A 20,294-nucleotide genomic window follows, 5' to 3' on the forward strand; every position below is an offset into this window, starting at 1 on the left:
TGAAGATTTCAAATTGGATGGATACATCTTTTGTAAAAATTTGCAACAAGCTCCTGTTTTGAGAATAAGCATCTATTGTTAAATTCTACTAACATTATAAATGGTCACAGCACATGCCACTTGATACAATTCCAAACTTTCCAACTGTTTGACTTCCCGGTGGGCTGCTCCCCTTCAGCCAACCCCCACTTCTTCTTCCAGCCTCCTGAAATACCACACTACCACAAACCAGTTTGGTAAGCAATTCTGTACAGACAGCTTGGGAAGGGAAGAGTACAACCTGATGATAGCATCAGGTGCATTTATTCCTAAAGTCTAACAAAGAGCAGTTTTTATTGCTTGATAGCAAGAAGCGCTATGGGTGATTTTCATTGACACTCAAGTCTTTCAACTCCACCTAGATACCTTTATCTATGGATAATGCAGAAAAGAGGTTGGGGGATACTTTTCAACATTTTATTGTATTTTCTTAAATATCCTTTCTGGAATTTTCAGAAACAAAACATAAAAAAATTATATACTTTATTACAAATGGTAAACTCAGAGTGCTCCAAATCTCTTATTTACAAACAACACTGGGCAGGACACCCAAACAAACAAACATGAAATAACTTACAAAGGCAGGAAGCTGTTTATTGACAGTAATCAGCTTTCATCAAATTAAAAAAAAAAGTATATATGTACATACACAGTTGAAGGCAGGCCCCAAAGAGTTCATCTGTAGGCTCGGCCTTCCTTGCCCTCTCAAACCTCCCTCCCGCCTCCCCTGCCCAACCCTCCCCACTTTGTGTTCTTAAGGAGTACTACAGAAGCAATCTACAGTCTCTATTGCAGTTTGTAAACCCCCGCCCCCCTTTTAATACTGAATGAGATCGAATGTTAGGTCCATGCAGTTCTTGGTCAATGTTAAAGAAAAGTCTATCGTTCTGTTCGCGCTGGGACAGCCCGTTCGCAAAGCGGGGCAGCCCGCAGGCGGGCCCGCTCCCTGGCTTCACGCCAAGAGAAGGCGCGCCAAGTCCTTCCCACTCGTGCACACTGGGGGCGCCGTCAGGACGCAACCCAGTCCAACTTGGATACCCTTGGCTTTAGTCCTCGGACACTTCTTTTTTTCTCTCTGTCGCAACCTGTCAAGTTCTCAAGTCTGTTTCTTGTTTTTTTTTTCTCCGTTGCCCCTCAGCCCCGACAGTCTCTCCTCAAAACGTTTGCAACTGCTGCGTTAGCATGAGTTGGCACCCGCTGTTAACGTGGTTCATGACTTTCTGTTTTAGTTGTGCCACCTGTTCCCTGAGCATGTTGGCCGTGGACGCCAGCTCCGAGTTCTGCGCTTTCAAGGTTTTCACTTTTTCCTCCAGCCTGGCGATCCTCTCCAGCTTCCTTTTCCGGCACTTCGAGGCGGCAATGCGGTTCCTCATGCGCTTCCTCTCCGCCTTGATACGCTCCTGGGACTCCATATCGATGGGAGACAGGGGCGGCGTCTCGCCGGGCATCTCGGGCACGGTCTGCGGTTCCTCCTTCAGGGCCTGCAGCCGCGGGTGCTGCACCGAGATCTGCTGGGGCAGGTGGTGTGGCGGCTGCGGTGGCGGCTGCTGCTGCTGGGGCTGAGCGGGAAAGCCCAGGCCGGCCGTGCCGTAGGAGGGCGCCCCGCCGCCGCTGCTCAGCGCGCCCGGGTTGAAGTTGCTGAGGTTAGCGTAGACCGGCGGCTCGCTATGCAGGCTGGCGCTGAAGCCACCGTTGCCGCTGCCGCCCGCCACTGAGGCCACCGCGGGAGCCACCATGCCCGCCCCGCTGACCGGCTGTGCCGCCGACGTGACGCTGGGCAGTGTGTTCTGGCTATGCAGCTCGGCCAGGGCGCGCACGAAGCCCTCGGCGAAGCCCTCCTGTTCGTCAGTCACATTCTTGGGGCACAGAAACTGGGTGGGGGTCGGCGTGGTAGTGATGTGCCCATTGCTGGACTGGATGATCAGGCGCTCCAGCTCCGGTGACGCCAGCTTGAGCAGCCCTACATCGGGAGAAGTGAGAAGGTCCGAATTCTTGGCGCGGAGGTGCGGCTTCAGGCTGCCCACCGGGTCGGCTAGGTTCAGGGTCATGCTCTGTTTCAGGATTTTGGGGTTACTGTAGCCGTAGGCACCGCTTTCGGACTGAAGGAACGAGGCGTTGAGGGCATCATCGTAGAAGGTCGTTTCCATCTTTGCAGTCATAGAACAGTCCGTCACTTCACGTGGGGTTTGTTTGAGCTGTGCGCAGAAGTTTCGGGGTCGCAACAGCGCGCTGGCAAGCAGGGGACACCCGCGCCTCCCCAGCCTTTAGCAAAGAAAGTTTCTCTAAGAGCGCGCGCCCCCGCTGGCTGATCTCCCCCCAGCGCCCTCTTTCCCAGCTCGCTCCAGGGAGCGCAGGGTTAAGACGCCGCCAGCACTCTTACTCGTCCGATCGCGGATCGCGCGCGCTGCCCGGCTTTAAAAAGTCGCGGTCACTAACTGAGCGCTCTTTGGGCGCAGCTGTACCTCGGAGCCAGGTGATGAACTCGCCTCCCGGGGCAACGGCTCTCCGGCGGCTCTGGGCAGCACCGATCCCACAGTGGCGGCGGGTGGTGGCCGCCCGAACTCAGATGTCTGTCCCCTCCTCCGCTGCGAGGGGGAGGGGGACGCCCGGCAGCCGCGACTCTCGCCCAAGTTCAGCAACCAGTGCTAGCGAAGCTGAGCGCAGGTCTCTCCTCTCGCCGCTGCCTTCTTTTCTTTACCGTCGCCGCGGCAGCCTACGGCGCAGGGTGGGTTTGCAAAAGTTCGTTCCGGGACCCGGGGCCACAAGTCCCTGGTCCACCAGGCCGGGAAAGTTGCTTGCTGCTGCTGCTGCCGCTCGCTGACTTCCCCGCGCGGACAGTCTCCGCTCTCGGCGGTTGTCAGCAGTGCCCAGACAGCGGGGCTCTCCTCCCGGGGGCGGCAGGAAAAGGGGATCTCCAGGCGCTCCCCAAAACACCAGCCCGGGCGCCACAGGCACTAGCTCTAGGCTGTTGGTGAGAAAAGAACCAGATTTGCAGCTCAGACTCCACTGCCGTCCTCCTGGCTGGCTGAGTGTCTGTCTCCCTCAGTCCGCACCTCCACTCCCGCCTTGCCGCTTCAGCTACACTCAGTGCAACTCTGAGCCCTTATCCAGCCCGAGCTCAACACTTATCTGCTACCAGTCAACCCCTAAAAATAGCCCATGATGTCACCCCAAGGCCTTCCCATTGGCTCGCGTCGCTCTCAAGGGGGCGGGCCCGCCCGTCGCCATGGAGACCCCACCCTAGAAGATTCTTCTCCGGGCCCGCGGAGGCTCACGGGATGAGGTAATGCTCCGCTGCCCTCCTACAGTTGGGCCCTTCTTTCTCCTCCTCTCTCCTTCCCCCTCCCGCGCTCCTCCGGGCCGTCTCTTCCCGGGTCCCCGCCCGGCGCGTCTTTCCCGGCCCGCCCGGTGCATTGTGGGCTGACGTCTTGGGGTTTGACTGTCTAGTGACGGTGACTGCTGCGAGCCGGTGCACGCTCGCAGTGTCAGACCCAGGCAAGCTCAAGTTCAGGGCTCTGGAGCGGGATGCGGGGACCTGGAAGGCTAGGGATGCGGGCCAGTCTTCTGGGGCAGAGTGCGCAGACGGGGAATGGAGTTATCTCCCCACGTGGGGGGCTCGGAGTCGGCAAGGCCAGGAGGCTGGGCGCTGGAGCCCGACCCCCCCCCCCCCCCGCACTTCCGGGGGGCGGGAGCACCGCCCTTAAGGTGGCTCTGTGAGGTCCCGGAGCTGGCGAACGAAAGTGGGCTTAAGTTTGGGGACGGTCTTGAGAGTCGGTTCCCTATGTTGAGAACGTTCGGAAGTTTGTCTCTTGTTCAAGTTCAGGGGTCCGCACGGCTGTGTGGCTGCGCCGCAGAAGCCAAGCTATTTCATTGCTGGATACGGATTTAGCTGAGTCCCCTGCACCCTACTTCACCCTCCTGGAACGTGTGGGAAAGCGTGCAGAGGATTCAGCTCTGCTTCCCAGGGGCGGTCTTTTTAGGGGTGGAATTAGGGTGCAACTCAGCGTCTAGATGGGAATGAGCATTCCGGAAATCAGAAATTCGGGGAACCGCGAGTTCGCCTGCGCCCGACTCCCGCCCCCGCGCAACGTGCGCACCTCCCCACCCCCAGCACACATTATAGCACTCCTTCCGCCCTGATTTGCCTGTGGGAAAACAAGCCGGAGAGCTGGGGGCACTCTCCCAAAATCACGCCGCGGAGAACTGGGTGTCTGGAATAGAAGCGTGCTTATATCTCTCCACTCCCTGTCTGGTGGTGGGCCCATATTCTGTGCAGCCTCTAGGAAGCGCTAGACCCATGTAAGTGGTTTCTTTTCTGCGGTTAGGATCTTACCCCTGCCCCCCACCCTTGTGGACCAGAGTATATGGTGGAAATACTGAAGTCGGGAATCGTGGTTCTCTCTTGGACAGGCCCCCACGGTGTGAAGTGCGCAAATCACGGAACTTCTCTGAGCTTTCATTTGCCTCATCAGCAAGTGGGACTGGAGAGATCCTCCGCCTTGGTCTGCCAGGAGTTAGTAGCATTGTTGCCTTCAGGGAAGTGGTCACTAAACAGCCCCTTCCCTACCCTTTCTTAGAGTTTCCCAGAGCCCCTACTAGTGTGATTAGGGGAACCAGTTGTATTTTCCAGTGAGGAGCAGGAGGGGAGGAAAAGGTTGGCAGTCAGCTTTTCCCCAAGCCTTCCAACTGAGTCTGGGGTTTGACGTATGTCCTATAGCAGTTTAATTTCCTGGGTTATGATTGGAACTTTGCTGCTGCTGAACTTGGGGGAATTCATCCGTGGGTTTGTAGACCAGGGCCTTAAGGTATCTGTGGCTTTTGTGATTTCAGAAACCAACAGCAGCTGGTATCAGTGGGAAGTCGTCCAACTTTTCTTCACTCCAGGCACTAACCTCCCTGTCACTCCTGGAGGAGAGGATAACTGGCTACTACCAGCCAGGCACTGAGTTGGGGTGGGGGTGGGGTAATGATACCAGTGATGACAGGATCCAGTTACTTCCCCCAAGGAAGAACATTATCTGTGGCCTGAATCATTATCTGCTAATCAGGGAGCTGATGTTCTATATAATGTTTTATAATAAAACGAAGTTTCATGCACCAAACACCCACAATCCACCAGGTTTTCTAAACAATGTATACCATTGTCTTCTTAGAACCATTTTGAGAAGCATATATAATTATCCAGACCAAACCTGAGGAAATAGTCCCAGAAATATTGAGTGTCTTGCTCAGGTCACACAGGCAGCTGGAAATTGATCTCAGATTTGTGTTGCATTCCCTTGTATTTTCTCCTTTCCTGCAAACTTTCTTGTGAAGTATTAGTTTTGTGCAGAGGAAAGAGTGCTTGGGAGATGGAAGAAATGTTTTTTTTCCTGAGCCTCTGATTGTAACTCCTGAGCCTCTGATTGTAACTCCTATCAGAGCTCTAGTATGTAGAAGCCTAATCTCAGGACCTGGTAAATATATATATATATATATATATATTTATTTATTTTTGCCTAAGGGTTCTTTGTGTTCATCTCTGCCTTATGTGGTGTAGCAGGCCGATTTTCGTCTTGTGTAGAGAAATAGCATATTTCACCCCAAAATTAACAGCTCTGATCATGGCAATGTCTCTGTCTGGAGGCCTTCATTGGCCTCCTCTTTTTTACCAGGAGAGATTTCCACTCCTTTGCCCAGAAGGGGCCAGTTCAGCACCTCCTCTTTCCATCCTCCCTTGTCCCTCCCAGTTCCCTGTCAGGAAAAGCTGAGTTCTTCTGTCCTAATGAGCAACCCTAGCATGGGTTGAAATTTCCTGCTCCAGTTTCATCCCCACTGTGGGTCTTCGGGGAAGCTCTGCTCACTGTGGTCACTTAAGGACTGTTATTGAGGAGGCTTCATGTTGACAAGGCGCTTCTCAACTACCTTGATTGGGGGAGAGTACTCAGCCAATCACGGACTGGGCCTGGGTACATCACTTCTGCTCATGTACCACTGACCAAAGCAAATCATGTGGCCCTGCCAACTTTAAGACTCTGTGACCATGCCAAGTGTCTGAAAAGGAGTGTCTCTCCAGGAGTACTTGAGGAAACTAAGGACTCTTACAGTCTCCATTTCTGTTCACCAAATGTTTGGTTCACTCTTGCCTCAACCACAGTATTTGTTCACCCTTTCTTCAAGGGTGTCAGCCCTGAAGACCCTTCCAGTCACAATATCAGCTCACTTTCCAGATTTTCTGGATGATGTGTAGTAGAGTCTGCCTCGGGTCCAGATGTGTCTCTGCTTCATCAGAAGGAAAGATACCTCCCCTGCATTTATTCTGGGACAGTCATAGAATCTCCATTTGGAAAGGGAAGGAATTGGAGGTCACAGTAGATGCTGGACCACTGAGCAGATATTTTGAAGGTCCCCTCAACCCAGTACCCCAATTAAACCCTGGCTCTGTTTCCTAAGTATAGCCCTCATCTGTTGTTTTCTGTGACTCCTGGATTTGCCTCTCATAGTCTGCCTTATGTACATTAGATGTATCTTAGGGAATATACTTTAAGCCTTTAAGGAATTGAGGGATGGATGGATGTAGGTGATGTCAAATTTTGAAGATGGCCTCCTGTAATACAGGCTGCTATTCTTTGGTAGGAACATTTCTCTCAAATATGTAGACTTCTTGTCTACTGGACATCAGGTATGCCATATGCCAATAGCTGCAGCCACAGTTCTTTTCTAAACAGACTCCTATGGTTTGCAATTTTTCTTTGCTTCCTTGCTCTCTTGCCTGCAGATCCCTGTCTCTGTCTCTCACACTCTTGCCTTCAGCTTGGTTTTGAGTGCTTTAATCTTATTGGGCACTGGTGGGGGAGCTGTCAGACCTCTTCTCCTCCCTTTTTCAGAGCCATTTTGTCCAGTTGGAAGCAGACACTAAGTTACATCCTGATTTATCCTATGGTTTTAGCATTAGGTTCACACCCCTTGACTTGATCCTTGTTCCAGAGCTGATCTTCTTCAAGGTCCTTTTTTTGGTGGAAAACATTTCTTGATTTTATAGTTTGGATTGAGAAACGATTACCTCTTCTAACCTTACAAATCCCTGAATCTGTAGGTTATCTCTACTCTTTTTCATTCCTGCTCACTGAGTGGCCAGATCTTTTCTGAGCTCATCTCTTTGGGAAGTTATTTAGGATAATTTCCCAAATGCATCCAGCAGCCACCAATACGTGCTGCTAACATTGTTTTATACTTTCTTGCTTTAGTTCAGTAGGTTGGTGACTTTCCTTCTACATTATCACAGATGATGGATTTACCAAATAGATCACTATCCTTTCAGCTTCTGATAACAGTGTTCTTACGTTTTTGCCAGCTGATGAATATTGAGTAGTTGACGTGTTTATTATTGTTATTACATTACCCTTTGTCTAGGTGCCAACTTTTTTAAAAAAAATATTTTGGTTTTAGTTGTAGTTGGACACAATACCTTTATTTTATTTATTTATTTATTTTTATGTGATACTAAAGATCGAACCCAGCACCTCACACATGCTAGGCCAGCGCTTTACCACTGAGCCACAACCCCAGCCCCTGTCTAGGTGCCAACTTTTGTATCAGCCAGGAGCAGGTAGGTTATGCGCGGTAACAAAAAAATCCTAAAATCAGTGGCTTAACACCGAAACTTTATTTTTTGCTCATACTATATGTTTGAGGTCAAAGGGACTCTGCTCACTGTGCTCACTCAGAATCCTGTGCTGAAGATTTCATCCTGATGTTTCCACAGTGAATTCAGTCACCCTGGCAGGAAAAGAAAGCATAGCAAATTCACGTTGACTCTAAACCCTTCCTTCCAGGAATGAAACACATTATTCTGTTTATTGGCCCAGACCAGTCACATGAACATGCCTTCAAGGTATAGGAAAGTACAACCCTACTGTGTGTGTCTAGAAGTCAGAGAGATGGAAAAAGCATATCTCTGTCTAGACTAGGTGATGCTTTGATAGCCATCCACAAATCTGGATTACAGCCTGAATTGTTTCTCACTTGTACTGCATGTCTGTCATAAGTCAGCTGTGTTTGTACTTTTACCCCCATCTTTGCCCCAGACCCTGACTAATAAAGCATCTTTTCTCTAAAACATCACTGGTGGTTGTGGCAGAGAGAAAAGAGCATGGCTTCTAAAGCTTCTGCTGAGAGCAGTTTACATGGCCAAGCCTGATGTCAGTGGGGAGGGACAGGGAGTATTTGTGAATGGTAATGCAGTCCACCACACCCTGTACTCCACATTCCCTCCATTCCTTTGAGTCTCAACTACTCCAAACATTTTCCATTCCTCTAGCATTTTCTTCTTTCCATTTACTTTTTTTTTTTGTCCTTAAGCAAAATGTGAACTGGCGAACTCCTATTCACTCTTCAAGACCCAGCTCAAATAATCATTCATTCTGAAGTTTCTTCTACCCTATTCTCCCACCTAGCCCTCAAAGTTATCTTCTTTGGCTCTCACCACACTGGGTACACATCTGAAGGAGAGGATGTCAATCACATGAATTTGTAAATGCCTTCTTTAGTCCCTGACTCCAAATTCAGAAAATGTGTCCTACTTATTTTGTATTACCAATGCTTAATAAGGAACTGGGCACATGCAGCCAGAGAAGGTGCTTAATGAATGGTTGTTGAGGATTTTTTTTAAAAAGCCTTTTCCATGGTGGAATTAAGGGGGTGTTTTAATAGTCACATCAAAAATGGTACCTTGTTTTATTACATAATACATGGAACATGTGAAACCCCCTAGCTAAAATGTTAGTCTGAAGCAGCTAGTACTTCTTCCCTTACTTTGTTTTCTCCAGCCACACTGGCTATGGCTAGATCAGTGAGGATCGCCTAAATTATGATAAAATTATGTAAAAAACAGTTCCCAGATTTGGGGACTTATGATAAAAAACAAACAGAAGGAGGGTGAGAATGGTGTTTCTTGCTTCTGCTACGTGTCTATCAAGGTTGGGAAGGTCTCTGTGCCATGTTCCTCTGGGATCCAGACTAATGGAGCACCCACTTTTGGTAAGGTAACAGATCTCATGGTAGAGGAAAAGAGAGCTTTAAAGGGTCTTACCTGGGCCATTAAGTGTCTTTGTTTTAAATGGCCACATGTCACTTCTCACAATTAATTGGCTAAACCTAGTCCTCAGCCCCTCCCAGCCACAAGGGGCCAGGAAATGCAATCCTATTTGCCTGGAAGGCAGAGATCTGGAAGTATTTGGTGACCAGTTCTGAAGACTCCCACACTGGCTTTTCTTGGTTCCCCAAACATGACAAACTATCTGTTGCCTCAGAACCCTTATATGAGTCCTTCCCCTCTTCCCTATTCTTCAGCTGATTTCTTTCATTGAATTTAGCATAAGTGGTACTTACAGAGACTGCCTGTGACTTCCATACTCCTACCTGAATTAGATTTCCCCTTTTACATTCTCTCAAAAGTACCTATATATTTTTCTTTGTAGTTATTTGGATTTGAGGGTAGGTAATGAATAACACCCCTTTCAGTTAAGAATCAGCTGAAAGTTTGACACAGGGATCCTCAGATAATGGGGATCATGATGTTATTTTGACAGTTAATATAGACTGTATTGGAGATCATGGCAGACATGAAGCCACAATGGGTTTCCTGATGCTTCACCCCTGAATTAAACTAACCTAATTGTTCCTGGCAGAGATGGGCAGCTGCAGGTTGCTTCCAAAGGGGCAATTCATGTAAACCTCCTTTGGGTGAATTAACTGTGAAAGAGAGCAAGAGGTAGGCTGAGGTAGGCTTGCTGGGGCTCCTCTTCTGAAGCAAGACAGTAACTCACTCTCCTTCCCAGGGGGAGTAAGTAGGTCTGAAAGACCTGCTTACAAATGTCCCTAACAAATGTCTCCTCACAGAAAACTGAGGCTAGGGAAATGGCAGTTTCCTCTTAGCAATAGAATTAAATATGTTATTATGTATTTCTTTGTATGATTGTGTATTTTTTAACTTTTTGTTTAAGGTGTCTTTCACCAACCAGAGGCCAAGCATCAAGAAGGCAGAAGAAAGTGTCTCTTGGTCTTCACTGAGTCTACAGCATCTAGCATGGCCCAGAGAGTGTGCTCAGTCAATCTGGGTTATTCATCAGAGGTTTTGGTCAAGGAGAAGTACAGAACTGTACATCACCCTTATGGGCATGCCTAGACTGCACTCAAAATTTCCACAAAACTTTCAGGATCATAAAGTAGCCAGAGTCCTTCTGGGTGATCTTCCAAGACCTGTCCTTCTCCCAGTGAAGGACCTCCTTTGGCAGCATCTTGGCTACTTAAATATTGTAGCCACAGAGTGAGGACATGATGCCCAGAGAGCAGTAGTACTAATTCTACTTAGTGCTGCTGGCTGGACACCTGCAGGAATACTGTGGGTATGAAACTTGGAGAGCAATTTTGGCCAACCATAGAGATCTGAAGGTAGGATGGCAACACCATAAGAGACCTGAAACCATGCTCCATGGGAAAGAACTGAAAGAACTGGGATTATTCAGGGGGGCATGGGGTAGGGATGGTGGGGACAAGACAGAACATATAGGAGTCTCCAAATAGGGGGAGTTGACTTACTCTGTAGGCTTTGAGGTCAGAGCTAGAGTAATGGTTAGACGTTAGAGAAGACAGCTGCTATATTTAAGGAAGAACTTTGTGAAATTAGTTATTTATCAATAGGACAATTACTTTAACTGTAGAATTGAAGTCCCTCCACTCAACACATATTTATTGTTTTCTATGTTCCAGACACTCTGTAAGGTTAGTTTATGATAATTCCTCGCAAGCACATAGTACTTGTGGTATTCATCACTTATTTTCACAGTTCATAAAAGCCATCTTAAGTAGTCTCATTTAGAATTTGGAGTTTGTCTCCAACATTAGTGGTTTCTCAATTCTAGAGTTACACATTTTTACTCACAAAATTTGTAAACTGCATTGATGTTTTCTCATGTCCAATGTTAGTTATATGACATTCTTCTATCAAAACAAGTGTTTTCAGTATCATAAATCAAAATTTCCTAGACTTTATCCACTGTCTTTATTGCTTCCATATTTGTTTTAAACTTTTCTGCAATAAACATGTACATGAGGATCACTTGGGAAGATGAGATACTCCCTTACTGTTCTGGTAGAAGAACTATAAAGTATCCACCAAGCCCCTGCCCTTTGTGCCTTGGTACACAGCTAGACTGCATTTCCTGGCTCCTTTGTAAGTAGGTGTTCCTGAGTTTTAAACATTGCAAAGAGGGTCAATAGGATGTGCGTCACAGGCCTGGTTCATAAAACCATCTCTCCCTATCTCCTGATAAGGGACTCCAAGGTCATACACAGGGATACAACCACAGAGAGAAGGAGCCTGAATCTCTGAAAGAAGGTCGTCTGAAACCCAGAAATCGGGTTTGGACTTGGATGAGAAATCAACTTTATTGTGTTGATGGATTGAGATTTGGGATATTTGTTAGAGCTGCCAATGTCATCTTACTGCCGTTGGTGCTGCAGGATAACCTCAGTGAGGGATCACAGATCCAAAGTAGGGGTTTTGTCCCAGTTTGAAGAGAATTAATGGAGAAGACAGAGTAAAGCAGATGGCACTTAATTGCATATGGAGGCTTCCTTTTGCTAATATTTTCTTCCCATCTAATTTATAAACTTCATGAGGCATGTTAGCATGTCTTATGTCCTCTGCTGTATTTCATCGTAGAGTATTTACTGAGAAATGCCTGGTGCTTTGGGGTTTTCAGAAAGAATCCAGAGAGCACATACTGTTAAACATTCATTAATTCAACAGTGTGTGAGTATTTACCATAGGCCAGCCTCTGGTGATCATGGTAAACAGGAACTACAGGCCTGCCTACAAGTTGACAGATAGCAAGGAAAGTGGGTAACCAGGAGGTAAGACTAGTCTGATAATGCTGTGACGTGACAGAGAGGAACAGGATTCTCTGCCTGCACATGGCATCTAACAAGGGTAGAGACCAGAGAATTGTTGTTAAGAAGGTGGTGAAAGTTTTAAACTGAGACTTCCAGGATGGATAGAAGCACCCAGAAGAAGTGGAGGTGGTGCAGAGAGAAAGAATAATCTACGAAGAGTCAGGACGTACAACAAGGCCTGGTGTTAACGAATGTAGGGCATGTTTGGAGGGACAAAAGGGAAGCAAGAAAGGAAGAGTGAGGATGAGCATCAGAGGAGGGCTTTGTGGTTTATGTACACATGTACTGAAATGCACCTGGAGGCCTTGCACTATGTACAAACATCATACACTAAGATGTGTATGCATGTTCTTAGGAAATAGGACTGGGTAGCCATCAAGATGTCAATGAATGGGCTGGGGTTGCGGCTCAGTGGTAGAGCACTTGCCTCACATATGTGAGGCACTGGGTTTGAATCTCAGCACTGCATATAAAAAAATAAAATAAAAGTCCATCAACAACTAAAAAAAATATTCTTAAGAAATGTCAATGACTGCTATTTGGGTAAATTCCACTGTCCTATTTGTTTTAAACTTTTCTGCAATAAACATGTACACTTGCAATTTTAAAAAAATCAAAATGCCTTTTTGTTGTTGTTTTTAAATCTTCTTGTGACTACTGTAGCTGCTGTCCCTCACTGGAGTCTCACAGCCATCCTCTGAACATGCTGAAGTTCAGAGTTGATTCACAGCAAAGCTGCAACTAGACTTCCTATGGTCCTTTTCAGTCCCTGCTCCATGGTACCTACCTGCACAATTCTGAGAAGGGATGATGACTTTTCTAGGAACCACAGACATTGGTGAGGTGTTACATGTCAGTGTATATGTTGTTGGCAACCTGGAGAAACTGGGTCAAAGTTTTCATGATGCTGACCTATCTGAGAGGCTGACCCCAACACAGAGGATGGTTCTGAACTTACTGGATTGTGAAAATTTATCTTTTTGTGATTCCGTCTTGTCCTTTGCCTAGTGATGTGGCAGATGGGGAGGGGGGCTGTTGATAATTTGCTAAAATGAAGTTAGGGAGTTGATTGTTGCTAATTACTCTATCAACTTACATCTTTATCTAGCATATTGGTGCTTGGCCAAACCAGTGGTGATGAGTATTTCCATTAAATACTCAAATTCCTGAAGGTCTGGAAAGACCACATTAGTATTCTTTAAATCATGATGTGGCATTGAACAATCACCCAAATCTCAGAGTCTTGAAACAATATAAGTTTATTTTATAGGTGTTACAGGTCCATCTGGATTCAGGTTTGAGCTCTTTACTGCAAAACCCAGGCCAAAGGAGCCTGTCTGGAATATTGCTGGTGCATGTCACAAAAAAAGTGATAACACTATGGGGTAGCTCCTAAGGTCACAGATCACTTCACCTTTCATTGTCCACAGACCACTTTCATTCACCTTTTATTGGCTAAGGTTTATTGCAAAGCCAAATGTGAGACATGGAGGGCTTGCTAGGGAGGGAAGGCAAATGTTCTGACAAACACCTCAGCTCTCTGAGTCTCGAGTTCTTTAAAATGAAAATAAGTAAAATAAATACATGACAGAATATTCAAACCATGGAACATTATGCAGCCATTCTAAAAGATGAGTTAATTGTCTATAAAGAAATGACCTGGAGGGATCCCCAGGATATAGCATTAAGTGAAGAAAGTTTTAGAGTGAAGTACATAGTATGGGCTCCTTTTTGGATGAATTTTAAAAACACTTTGAGAGTATTTGTGTGAGACCGTTAATAAAAACAGCTTATGTTTAATGAGTGCTTCGTAGTCACTGCTAAGTGTTTTTATATGCATTTGCTTACTTAATCCCTGGAAAAACCAGAGGAGTAGAAAGCACCAAAGGGCTATTACCAGCTACTTTAGTTGGAGGCAGGATTAGAGACATTTTATTCACTTTGAAACTTAGATCATTTCTGTAAATTCGTGTTTGTCACAACAGGTGAAGCAAACCACAAAGTCTGAGTGCCATCCAGTACCAAGCACTTTATCTTCTGCTCATTGGCCCTCAGTTGAGGTGGTTCAGCCTTCCTTAGGCCCCAGTCTTCTGTACTCCCTGTTGCACATAACACCACTGCAGTTTTCTAAGTAATGACAGTGGCTTTTCCTGGAACTACCTACTTTGGTGTCTTGTTGCACGTATACAGTTTGCAGCCTAGAGAGGGTCAAATACAGGGCCATCCCCTGCATCTCATTCTAGAACCCGAGCTGGAGAGGCAGAATCTACTAGGGACATATTCTTCTCAGGAAACAGTTTAGGGTAAATGAGAGCACACAAAGGTTTTTAAGGCCCAGACATGGAACTGGTGTGTTGCCATTTCTGCCCACCCTCTGTGGGCTGAAATGATTCACGTGGCCAAATTCAATGTCGGAGGAGTTGGGAAGTCATGGAGGGAGGTTGCAGAAGGAGGAAGTAAATAGTTGCTGTAGAGTAACCTACCACAATAAGCATGGATTGCTTTCTTAGTTAAAAAGAAAAGCAAACTAATAAGATGAAGAAAAGAGAATATTGACCAAGACTAGTTTAAATTGTGTGCAATACAATAACGTGTCCAAAGTCACATTATGCATTTCTTAAAAATAAAACCCCCATATCTACAATTATAGTGAGCACAGTGGTGTTAACAAGGACATTTAATTAACTAGAGTAACTCATTGCCTGGTTGGGCAATTGAGAGTTTTCACTAGCTTGACTTATGCTGCTTGTGATGTGACATTAATAATAAGCATAATTCAGGGACTGTTTAATGGCTCTCTGTGTATATTACTGCTACTTGTGTGGCTGAGTGCAATCCAAGCAACCAAAGTCATGAAATCACAGGCTTTCAGAACTGGAAGGGCTTTGGTGCCCGTGGTAGGCAGGTGCCTCCTAACTTGGCTGCTTTTGCCAGTTGTAGTCATTCTCAACTAGGTGTGTCTCACATTGCTGGAAAATGGTTCTGGAAATCAAAGCTTCTTCATTTAACCAGTGGGAACACTGAGGTCCCCAGCCATGACTTACCTGAGTGTCAGGAAGTTAGTGGTCAAAGATGGAATGGAAAGTCAGATGTCTTGAGTGGGCCCAGAGCCTTTTATTTTGTTTCTCTGTACGACCCAAACCTTAAGCATGTAGATCACTTGGAAACATTCACCAGGCTCTGAAAACTTGCATGACTCTAATGCTGCTGTTTCTACATCTACAGCTTCCTCTAGCATGAAAGAACCCAAGCACTTCTTAGAGTAGCTACCTCAGAATCCTATGAAGAAACCACTGACACAGAATGTATCATGTTAAATTCCCTAAAACACTGTTCAGGGAAACAGGCCTGTTCTAATGTCCTTTCTTTTCTAAGTAATGTAGAAAATATCTGCCAGTATAACTTATAAGAATCAATCATTCACATGCAAAATGTTTTATTAAGTATTTATTAAGAATAAAAGTCCCATTTCTCAAGTTTCTGACATTTACCTATCACTTTTTTCAGTTTTACATGTCCACTTACATGTAAAATTAATTAATGTTTTCTTCTAAATAATTCACTTCTTTAAAACTCTAAAAAGATGTTTATAGATTATAAATAGATATTGTTGGATTGGATTGGATCCTGTGGTAAGTAGAAAACAAGTATTAATTTCCATAGACATTTAGTTAAAGAAAATATTAGTAGAAAACTATTAAAATAAGTATTGATTTGTCGATGTGCCATTGAATGTTGATCCTTATTCTATAAGTGGCAGGCATCTTCCACTGATTATGGTAGACAAGTATGGGCTTTGGAATCAGATGGACTTCAGTTCAAATCTTAACTCATTCCCTTTGTGGTGGTATAAGATAATTTCCTTAAGTGGTTTAGCATAGTTTCTCATCTGTAAAATGAAATAATAAAACTATCTCCCACCTATGTGTATGTGTGTATGTGTGTGTTCAAAAACATCTATCGTCATTCTAGCTCATAGTAGGTGCTCAAAACATTTAATTATCTTCTTTTCTCCTCAGTATTCTTTTTTTTTTTTTTTTAAAAAAAAACACTTTTCAAAATGACACACATGAATTGTATTATCAGAAAGATAAATAATCCAGAGACAGTGATAATTTTACCAGAATAATTTATTGATTGCCTACCATGGACTAGGGACTAGGCTATGAAGAAGACTCAGTAAATGGATTTGGAATTGAAGCCTTGGATTCAAGTCCTGATTCATCTCCATCAGATAAGTCATTTAACAACTCTGAGCCTTAGTTTCCTCATCTGAAAAATGAATGAATTCATTCCCACCACAACAGCTTACAGGAAAGCTTTTGATCAATTGATAGACATTTCTGTTTTGACACTTATATTACCTTATAAGTTACATTTTACATATACATATGTATATACATATACACATATATAACATATATATATATATATATATATATATATATATATATATATATATTTATATTCTGAAATAATTTGTGTTCTTCAGAATTATATATTAAAAATAACAAGGTATTTGTAAATATAGGTTTGGGGCAGACATGGAAACCTATATAATACTGTGATCACAATGCTAACATAAAACTCTACATGTCCTAATAAAAATTATAGAGCTAAAAGGCCTGTCTATCAACCTTTAAATAAAAAATATGCATAAGCAAACGTGCTATATCTATTATATAGGATGTTACCTTAAAACCAGTGAAGGTTGCTTGAAGGAAGCGATAGGTAGGGATGAGCTGCTGAGTCATGAAGCAAGGGCAAATGCTCAAAGGGGCACCGTCCAATAAGCTCTTCCAAGAAAGAGCACACAGGCAAACAGCCTAGGAGTGGACGGAGGTAGAAGGGCATCACGTCCAGTACCTCCAGCACTCTATTCTGTGGTGGCTGCTTTCAGCTGTGTCCGTGTACCTTCCACTCCACTGCTTCTCCTTCTTGGAACAAAGCTTTAACATCCTTGGGAGAACCAAGCAGCTTGCACATTATTCTTGCTGTCATTCCTGTGGTCATCAGTCTTATCCTGTCCTACTGTGACCTGGGTCACAGCGGCATGTACTAGAGCAAAGTAGTCCACATATGCAGGTGAGAGGTCGCATCTCGTCTTGAAGTCCCAGCCTCCTGAGCAGAATACACAGTGAATCCCAGAGGTCGAATTCAGTGAGTCTCTCCCTTCCCAACCTGACATGGCCACTGTCTCCCTACTCTCCTTAGTTTCACAGTTCCCCTTCCTCATTAGTCTATGAGCTCCTCAAGAGAGTTCTCTGTCATATTTATCTATATCTGTAAGGGGGAGGTTCAGAATGGCTGTATTACAGGTGAACTTCCTGTTGTAGGCAAGGAGAAACTCAGGGCCCACTGAGAAGGTCCAGGCCTCATGTGGGGTCATCATGAGATGAGAAGATGGAGGCCCTCCTCTAGGACAGGGACACTGTCCCACTTAACTCTATCTACTGCTCTCTCAATTAGTTTTGTTGTTCCCACAAGAGGCAGGGACTGCTGGGTGGGTCCCAGGCCTCCCTCACCCAGGAGGGAGCCAGGGTAGAGCTAGGAGCACATTTTCCTTCTCATCTTCCTTTCGTCTTTCTTCCTTCCAGTGCTTGTTAAATCCCTATTCCATGCCAAGCATAAACCAGGTCTGGAGACAAAGTAGTAACTAACAATGATGATGAAAAAATGCCTGGTGCTTCAGTATTGTTTATAGCTTAAGTGTTTCCCCTCTGGAGCCCAATTGCCTGGGTCCAATATTTGTCTCCATCTTTTATGTACTGTTTGAGCTTGACCAAATTCTTCTGTGGATCTTAATTTCTCATCTTTAAAATAAGATTCAGGATGGACCCCATTTCAAAAAATCATGAATTTAAATGGACTGATAAGTATTTGCAACAGTACCTGATGGAGTAGATGATGAATACATATTAGCTACAATTTCTAGTATATAGTTGCTATAGATAATAAATCAGCCAATTAATAGAGAATCACAATAATCAATAAAATATTATGGGTGAAAATAACCTGGGTGGTAAATGCCTCTAACCTGAAAAAAGATTTTTCTTGTGGTGTAGCTAGTTGAATCAGTGAGCCGGTAATCGGTATCTCACATGGGGGTCAGTAATGAATGGGCCTAAGAACCCAGAAGTTCTCGGAATACCCATCTAATTTTGAGAAAGATGGGGATGACAGAAAGGAACCCCCTGAGAAGGGGACCCATTTGGCAGAAGAATGATCTGAGGGGGTATGCCAGGCAGAGAGGAAAGACCGGAACTATCCCAGGCAAGAGCAGGCCACCAATGACCAGCTGTTGAGGACATTCACCTTCAGTGTCTACATTTGGCCAATTTTGTTAATAGAACCTTTGTTCAAGTGTCACTGGGGAGCCCTTAGTCATGTCTTTCAAACATGGGAGCCCAGGCACTGGTGCCTTCCATATCCCGAGCCTTCTGGAGCGCCACACCAGGCCATTATTGTGACCCTCTCTGCCCTGCCCAGGAAGCTCTACACCACTATGTGTGCTGGGCCATGGTTTCATTTCTTATGTCATATTCCAGTGAATTAAAGGAAACTTAAAGAGCAACCCTTTCTATGTACTGCAGTCTAAATTCACCCTATCCCCTAAGTTTAAGTCATTACGCAATACCAGCCATCTACAGTTTGGGCAACCTTGGTCACGTCATTTTGTTTGCCTGTTTATTCACAGGTATGCATTCGATGAATACTGATTGAGCAAGCCTTGTGTGCTAGCATGACAGGTAGATAGGTCATCTGGGGCCTCAGCTTCTCTATCCTGGAGACTCCAGCCAGAGCGCTGGTTTTCGACTTAGTGTACACTCCTAACCTCTATTTTATTAAATAAATGAGAGTAAGTTCAAGGTTATTCCTTGAATAGCTTGAGCCTCACTCTTTCTCAAGAGAGAGGGGAAATGGTGCAATGCCATCTTGCAGCTGGGAATCTTTACTATTGTTACCAGAACTGATTTTCTTTACCTAGATTATTTGCTAAGGGAGCGTCTCTTGTCTTAAGGTCTCCATGGAAAGGATTGAAAGCTGGATATTCTTGGAGGTACTTTCTAGCTTGACACTCTCAGTGTCCTTGGACAATTCTTATTTTTTCTTTTATTTCTTTTTTTTTTCCAACACTTTCATATGCCTATTTCCAAGAGTCTACATGACTCACTCTCTGGTCTTTCATAGGGCTAGTGTTTCATTGTGCCCAGGAGTGTTCCTGTCCCTCTGGCTCATCTTGATCCCCTCTCCTTTTATAGACCTTTTTCAGAGTTTTCATTTCAAAGAATCCTAAAAGACTTTTGAGTGCATTCCCCCACACTTTGGTGCTCGGCAACCACTAGTTGGGTGAATTTATGTATTCTTAATATTTGTGACACACCCTAACTTTTGGATTATTTTATTTCTTTTGCAAGGTTATTAATTCTCAACATGGGATTGCTAGATCCAAAGTTCTAAGCAGGTTTTACGTTTTTATTACCAACCACCAGATTGCTGTGCTGTTTATGTTGTGTTATCAGTAGCCTTACCGATAACACTTGTAATCATTATTTATCAAATTAGCTTATATAATTAATCAAATCAAGGAGTAATTCCTCTCCCTTATTTTCTAGATATCAATATTCAAACGCCAGTAGTTTCCCTAAAATCACTTAGATCAGTGCTCTGTGCTCTGATCTTAGCCAGAAAAAAAGAAATGGGCCAATCCAGTTGTGTAGTCTTTGCAGTTCAATGCCTGCCTGGTTGGGGCTGGGATGATGATGATGATGGTGATAAAGATAACTCTAACATCCCTGGGAGAATGCTACTTATTTATTGTCCATTTTATACACAAGGAAACTAAGGCTTGGAGACGAAGGTGATTTGCCCTCAGTCAGACAGCTGGGAATTGGCAAAGACAGAATTACATCTGCTTCCATGTGACTCAAAGCCAGTTTCTACTCTGCTACAGGACACCACTCCTCCAGCGGATGCTCAGGGTCGGGAGGCTCCTGGGAGCAGCAGGTCTGTCGAGTTTTGCAGGGTTGAGCTGTTTATCATTGTGGAGGACACTCATCACTGCGCTAATTACATTAATTGCTGCCCACTCTGCAGCTAGGTGGGTGGCTTAACAACACCTAGCAACGTGGCAATGATGCCCAGGCCTGCCTTTACGCCTGCAAACGTTGGCCTTTTTTTAAAAAAAAAAAAAAACTCCTTCCTGTGGTGGCCAAAGATAGTAATTATAGGTTCTATTGGTTGGCACTTAGTGACTCTCTACCATGTAGGGGAAAGGTTAAGTCTCTGACCTTTGCCCTCCATCAGCCTCTTTACAGGAA

At 44.9% G+C, this 20,294-nt stretch overlaps 1 protein-coding gene across 1 annotated transcript; it reads right to left on the reverse strand.

Annotated features, from left to right (window-relative positions):
* Positions 1–442: 442 nt before the first annotated feature.
* On the reverse strand, positions 443–3,157 carry Jun (Jun proto-oncogene, AP-1 transcription factor subunit). Its single transcript, XM_027945009.3, has one exon. It carries the CDS (start codon positions 2,196–2,198, stop codon positions 1,194–1,196), a length of 1,005 nt encoding a protein of 334 aa, XP_027800810.1. The 5' UTR covers positions 2,199–3,157; the 3' UTR covers positions 443–1,193.
* Between the last annotated feature and the right edge of the window lie 17,137 nt (positions 3,158–20,294).

This window comes from Marmota flaviventris, chromosome 10 (genome assembly GCF_047511675.1).
Source record: "Marmota flaviventris isolate mMarFla1 chromosome 10, mMarFla1.hap1, whole genome shotgun sequence".
NCBI lineage: Eukaryota > Metazoa > Chordata > Mammalia > Rodentia > Sciuridae > Marmota > Marmota flaviventris.

Bases quoted from the DNA above. Each gene is read 5' to 3' on its own strand.
- Jun (XM_027945009.3), bottom strand. From the start codon at position 2,198: ATGACTGCAAAGATGGAAACGACCTTCTACGATGATGCCCTCAACGCC.